Below are 7566 nucleotides of genomic sequence, written 5' to 3'. Positions count from 1 at the left end.
TACCGTCCTTGCGGTGCAGGCAGATGTCGACGCGGCGCTCGCGGGCGCCCCGCAGCGCATGATGCCATGCCGGAACCCCACCACCATGGTGGATGGGATCAACATGTGACACGCAACGCCAACGCCATGCCGGAGCCCCACCACCATGGTGGATGGACACAACGCACAACGCCAACACCATCATGGAGCCCCACCACCATGGTGGATGGGATTGGCGTGTGACACGTGACGCCATGCCAGAACCCCACCATCATGGCGGATGGGATTGGCACGTGATGCCATGCCAGAACCCCACCATCATGGTGGATGGGATCAACACGTGACACACGACGCCAACGCCATGCTGGAGCCCCACCATCATGGTGGATGGACACAACGCATGACGCCAACGCCATGCCAGAACCCCACCACCATGGTGGACACCCACTCCACGCACCACCACCACCACCCACCCCACCACCCCGGTACCCACCACCCCGCCGTGTCCGTACCGTCCTTGCGGTGCAGGCAGATGTCGACGCGGCGCTCGCGGGCGCCCCGCAGCGCGCGATGCCATGCCAGAACCCCACCATCATGGTGGATGGGATCAACATGTGACACGCAACGCCAACGCCATGCCGGAGCCCCACCACCATGGTGGATGGACACAACGCACAACGCCAACACCATCATGGAGCCCCACCACCATGGTGGATGGGATTGGCGTGTGACACGTGACGCCATGCCAGAACCCCACCATCATGGCGGATGGGATTGGCACGTGATGCCATGCCAGAACCCCACCATCATGGTGGATGGGATCAACACGTGACACACGACGCCAACGCCATGCTGGAGCCCCACCATCATGGTGGATGGACACAACGCATGACGCCAACGCCATGCCAGAACCCCACCACCATGGTGGACACCCACTCCACGCACCACCACCACCACCCACCCCACCACCCCGGTATCACCCCACCACCCCACCGTGTCCGTACCGTCCTTGCGGTGCAGGCAGATGTCGACGCGGCGCTCGCGGGCGCCCCGCAGCGCGCGGGCCATGCGGGCGGCGGCGGCGCGCTGGGTGCGGGGGCCGTGCAGGAAGGCGCAGGCGCTGGGCTGCTGCAGGACCTCGGCGCGCGAGAACCCGCTCAGGCGGCAGAAGCCCTCGTTGCAGTAGATGACGGCGCAGCCGGCCGCGCGCGCGTTGGCGATCAGGAAGGTGCGGCCTGGGGTGGGGGGTAGAGAGGGGGTTTTGGGGTGTGGGACCCCCCAAGCCGGGTGGTCGCGGCGATGGGAGCGGGGGGGAGAGCGCGCTGAAGCGGGGAGCGGCCCCAGGTGGCAGCGGCGCCAGCATGGGGACCCCACCACCATGGGGACCCCATCACCATGAGGACCCTCACCACCATGGGGAGCTCAGGGACCCCACCACCATGGAGACCCTCACCACCATGGGGAGCTCAGGGACCCCACCACCATGGGGACCCCATCACCACCATGGGGAGCCCCAACGCCATGGGGACCCTCACCACCATGGGGAGCTCAGGGACCCCACCACCATGGAGACCCTCACCACCATGGGGAGCTCAGGGACCCCACCACCATGGAGACCCTCACCACCATGGGGAGCCCAGGGAACCCACCACCATGGAGACCCTCACCACCATGGGGAGCTCAGGGACCCCACCACCATGGAGACCCTCACCACCATGGGGAGCCCAGGGACCCCACCATCATGGGGACCCCACCACCATGGGGACCCCATCACCACCATGGGGAGCCCCAACGCCATGGGGACCCTCACCACCACCACGGGGAGACCCAACGCCATGGGGACCCCACCACCATGGGGACCCTCACCACCATGGGGAGCTCAGGGACCCCACCACCATGGGGACCCGACCATGGGGAGCCCCAACGCCATGGGGACCCCACCACCATGGGGACCCTCACCACCATGGGGAGCTCAGGGAACCCACCACCATGGAGACCCTCACCACCATGGGGAGCCCAGGGACCCCACCACCATGGGGACCCCATCACCACCATGGGGAGCTCAGGGACCCCACCACCATGGGGACCCCATCACCACCATGGGGAGCTCAGGGACCCCACCACCATGGAGACCCTCACCACCATGGGGAGCTCAGGGACCCCACCACCATGGGGACCCCATCACCACCATGGGGAGCTCAGGGACCCCACCACCATGGGGACCCCATCACCACCATGGGGAGCTCAGGGACCCCACCATCATGGGGACCCCACCACCATGGGGACCCCATCACCACCATGGGGAGCCCCAACGCCATGGGGACCCCACCACCATGGGGACCCTCACCACCATGGGGAGCTCAGGGACCCCACCACCATGGGGACCCGACCATGGGGAGCCCCAACGCCATGGGGACCCCACCACCATGAGGACCCTCACCACCATGGGGAGCTCAGGGACCCCACCACCATGGGGACCCCATCACCACCATGGGGAGCTCAGGGAACCCACCACCATGGAGACCCTCACCACCATGGGGAGCCCAGGGACCCCACCACCATGGGGACCCCATCACCACCATGGGGAGCTCAGGGACCCCACCACCATGGAGACCCTCACCGCCATGGGGAGCCCCAACACCACCATGGGGAGCCCCAACGCCATGGGGACCCTCACCACCACCACGGGGAGACCCAACGCCATGGGGACCCCACCACCATGGGGACCCTCACCACCATGGGGAGCTCAGGGACCCCACCACCATGGGGACCCGACCATGGGGAGCCCCAACACCATGGGGACCCCACCACCATGGGGACCCTCACCACCATGGGGAGCTCAGGGACCCCACCACCATGGAGACACTCACCACCATGGGGAGCCCAGGGACCCCACCACCATGGGGACCCCATCACCACCATGGGGAGCTCAGGGACCCCATCACCATGGAGACCCTCACCGCCATGGGGAGCCCCAACGCCATGGGGAGCACCACCATGGGGAGCACCACCATGGGGACCCCCACCATGGGGAGCCCCACCATGGGGAGCCCACCACCGCCATGGGGACCCTACCATGAGGACCCCATCACCATGTGGACCCCATCACCATGAGGACCCTCACCACCATGGGGAGCTCAGGGACCCCACCACCATGGGGACCCGACCATGGGGAGCCCCAACGCCATGGGGACACTCACCACCACCACAGGGAGACCCAACGCCATGGGGACCCCCACCACCAAGGGGAGACCCAACGCCATGGGGAGCACCACCATGGGGAGCCCCACCACCACCATGGAGACCCTCACCACCATGGGGAGCCCCAACGCCATGGGGACCCCCACCATGGGGACCCCCACCATGGGGACCCCCACCATGGGGAGCCCCAACACCATGGGGACCCCACCACCGCCATGGGGACCCCACCATGAGGACCCCATCACCATGTGGACCCCATCACCATGAGGACCCTCACCACCATGGGGAGCCCCAACGCCATGGGGACCCCCACCACCAAGGGGAGACCCAACGCCATGGGGACCCCACCATGGGGAGCCCCACCACCATGGGGAGCCCCACCACGGGGAGCCCCAACGCCATGGGGAGCACCACCATGGGGACCCCATCACCACCATGGAGACCCTCACCACCATGGGGAGCCCCAACGCCATGGGGACCCCACCACCATGGGGACCCCCACCATGGGGAGTCCCAACGCCATGGGGAGCCCCACCACCACCACGGGGAGACCCAACACCATGGGGACCCCACCACCACCATGGAGACCCCCACCACCATGGGGACCCCACCACCACCATGGGGACCCTCACTACTGCCATGGGGACCCCCACCACCATGGGGACCCCACCATGGGGAGCCCCAACGCCATGGGGACCCTCACCACCATGGGGACCCCACCACTGCCATGAGGACCCCACCACCATGGGGACCCCCACCACCACCATGGGGAGCCCAGGGACCCCACCACCATGGGGACCCCCACCACCATGAGGACCCCAACGCCATGGGGACCCCAACGCCACCATGGGGAGCCCCAGGACCCCACCACCATGGGGAGTTCAGGGACCCCACTGCCATGGGGACCCCATCACCACCATGGGGACCCCACCATGGGGACCCCACCACCGCCATGGGGACCCCACCAACACCATGGGGACCCCCACCACCATGGGAGCCCCACCACCATGGGGACCCCCACCATGGGGACCCCATCACCACCATGGGGACCCCCACCATGGGGACCCCCACCATGGGGACCCCATCCCCATCACTGCCATGGGGACCCCCACCATGGGGAGCCCCAACGCCATGGGGACCCTCACCACCATGGGGACCCCCACCACCATGGAAGCCCCACCGCCATGGGGACCCCATCACCGCCATGGGGACCCCACCACCATGGGGAGCCCAGAGACCCCCCCGCCATGGGGACCTCACTGCCATGGGGATCCCACCACTGTGAGGAGCCCACCAACCCCCACCACCACGGGGAGCCCAGGGACCCCACCACCATGGGGACCCCACCACCACGGGGACCTGCACCACCATGGGGACCCTCACCACTGCCATGGGGACCCCCACCACTGCAAGGAGCCCACCACCATGGGAAGCCCAGGGACCCCACCACCATGGTGACCCCACCGCTGCAAGGACCCCACTGCCGCAGGGACCCCAGGGACCCCATTACCATGGGGACCCCATCACTGCAGGGAGCCCACCACCATGAGGACCCCCACCATGAGGACCCCCACCACCGCCATGGGGACCCCACCACCATGGGGACCCCCACCATGGGGACCCCCATCACTGCCATGGGGACCCCATCACTGCCATGGGGACCCCCACCACCACAAGGAGCCCACCACCATGGGGACCCCCACCACCATGGGGAGCCCCAGGACCCCACCACCACGGGGACCCCACCACCACAAGGAGCCCACCACCACGGGGAGCTCAGGGACCCCACCACCATGAGGACCCCACCACCATGGGGACCCCCACCACCATGGGGACCCTCACCACCATGGGGAGCCCACCACCGCCATGGGGACCCCCACCACTGCCATGGGGACCCCCACCACTGCCATGGGGACCCCCACCACCATGGGGAGCCCCACCACTGCCATGGGGACCCCATCACCGCCATGGGGACCCCATCACCATGGAGAGCCCCAGGACCCCACCACCATGGGGACCCCCACCACCATGGGGACCCCCACCACTGCCATGGGGACCCCCACCACTGCCATGGGGACCCCATCACTGAGAGGAGCCCCGGGACCCCACCACCTTGAGGACCCCCACCACCATGAGGAGCTCAGGGACCCCACCACCACGGGGACCCCCACCACCACGGGGAGCCCAGGGACCCCACAGGCATGGGGACCCCATCACTGCAGGGACCCCACCACTGCGGGCAGCCCAGGGACCCCACCACCATGAGGACCCCATTGCTTCAGGGACCCCCACCACCACGGGGAGCTCCACCACTGCAAGGACCCCACCGCCATGGGGACCCCAGGGACCCCACACCATGGGGACCCCATCACTGCAGGGAGCCCACCACCATAGGGACCCCCACCACCGTGAGGAGCCCAGGGACCCCACCACCATGGTGACCCCACTGCTGCAAGGACCCCACTGCTGGAAGGAGCCTGGGGACCCCACCACCACGGGGACCCCACAGACCCCACCAGTACAAGGAACCCACCACCACGGGGAGCTCAGGGACCCCACCACCATGAGGACCCCACCACCACGGGGACCCCACCACCATGGGGAACCCAGGAGCCCAGGGTCCCCACCACCACGGGGACCCCACTGCCATGGTGACCCCACCACTGCAAGGACCCCACCACTCCCACCACCGCGGGGACCCCACCGCTGCTGGGACCCCAGGGACCCCACCACCATGGGGACCCCACCACCACGGGGACCCCAGGGACCCCACCACCATGGGGACCCCACCACCACGGGGACCCCAGGGACCCCACCACCATGAGGACCTCACTGCCACGGGGATCCCACCACTGCGAGGAGCCCACCAACCCCCACCACCATGGGGACCCCAGGGACCCCACCACCAGAGGGACCCCACCACTGCAGGGAGCCCACCAGGATGGGGACCCCACCGCTGCTGGGACCCCAGGGACCCCACCACCATGAGGACCCCATCACTTCAGGGACCCCCACCACCACAGGAACCCCACCGCCATGGGGACCCCATCACTGCAGGGAGTCCACCAGGATGGGGACCCCACCACCATGGGGACCCCCACCACCATGGGGAGCCCAGGGACCCCACCACCATGAGGAACCCAGGGACCCCACCACCATGGGGACCCCCACCACCATGGGGAACCCAGGGACCCCACCACCATGAGGACCCCCACCACCATGAGGAACCCAGGGAGCCCACCACCACGGGGACCCCACCACCACGGGGACCCCAGGAACCCAGGGACCCCACCCCCACGGGGACCCCAGGGACCCCACCACCATGAGGACCCCCACCACTATGAAGACCCCCCCCACCCTGGGGACCCCAGGGACCCCACCCCCGTGGGGACCCCACCACCCCAGGGACCCCACCCCCACGGGGACCCCCACCACTGCAAGGACCCCCCCGCCGCGGGGTCCCCCCCGCCATGGGGACCCCCCCACCCTGGGGACCCCACCCCCACGGGGACCCCCACCGCTGCAAGGACCCCCCCGCCGCGGGGACCCCCCCTCCCCGCGTCCCGACGCTGCCGCGGGGACCCCCAGACCCCGCCGGGCGCCATCGCCCCCCCGCCCCGCTCCCCCCGCACCCCGGGGGTGCTGCGGGCCCGACCCCGCAGAGCTGCCGGGACCCCCGCCCCATCACCGCGGGGACCCCCCCCCCCGCCCCGCCCCGCCCCCGGGGTGGGAGCTCAGCGGGGTCCGGCGGGTCGGGCACCTCCCGCACCCCCCCCCTCCCTCCCCGCACCCCCCTCCCCGCACCCCCCGCAACTCACTCTGTCCCTCGAACTTGCGGATGATGGTGTCCAGGAAGGTGTTTTGCGGGGCGACGTGCCCCCGCCGCACCGGCATGCTGCCGGGCCCATGGGGCAGCGCCCGGGGTGCGGGAGGGTGCGGGGTGCGGGGGGGGTGGGGCCGCGCCGCGGGGGGTCCCGCCGCTGCCCTTCAGCCAAGGACGGCGCCGGCGGGGCGGCTGCGGGAGGGGGGGGGGGGGGGGGCGCGGCGGGAGGGTGCGGGGCGGGCGCGCGGGGGTTAAGGCCGGGCCCTCCCTTGCCTGGACTCCGCCCGCCGGCTGCGGGTACCGGTGCGGGTAACCGGTGCGGGTAACCGGTGCGGGTACCGGTGCGGGTAACCGGTACCCGCCCCCCCCCCCCGCGCTTCAACCGCAGGGCGCGCGCAGCATCGGCCTTATTTAGTCAAGGAGAGGCTGGGGGGGGGGGGGGGGGCGGGATGGAGCCCCCGCCCGCGCCCCGCCCGGCTGCGCTCGGAGGGGCCTGGCCCGGTGCGGGGGGGCTCGGGCCGGTTCGGCCCCGTTCGGCTGCGCTCGGCCCCGTTCGGGGGGGC

General features: G+C 70.3%; 1 protein-coding gene across 1 annotated transcript; it reads right to left on the bottom strand.

Annotated features, from left to right (window-relative positions):
• Window positions 1-738: 738 nt before the first annotated feature.
• LOC142359340 (voltage-gated inwardly rectifying potassium channel KCNH2-like) lies at window positions 739-7145 on the bottom strand. The gene is made up of 2 exons (XM_075412001.1): window positions 6999-7145; window positions 739-1214 (listed from the first exon to the last, which is right to left on the bottom strand). The coding sequence occupies exons 1-2, from the start codon at window positions 7072-7074 to the stop codon at window positions 739-741; spliced, it is 552 nt and encodes a 183-aa protein (XP_075268116.1). The 5' UTR covers window positions 7075-7145.
• Window positions 7146-7566: the final 421 nt, after the last annotated feature.

The sequence above is a fragment of the Opisthocomus hoazin genome, unplaced genomic scaffold (genome assembly GCF_030867145.1).
Source record: "Opisthocomus hoazin isolate bOpiHoa1 unplaced genomic scaffold, bOpiHoa1.hap1 HAP1_SCAFFOLD_318, whole genome shotgun sequence".
NCBI classification, from domain to species: Eukaryota; Metazoa; Chordata; class Aves; order Opisthocomiformes; family Opisthocomidae; genus Opisthocomus; species Opisthocomus hoazin.
Note: the sequence above shows the minus strand (reverse complement) of the source record. Positions and strands in the feature narration are given on the sequence as shown.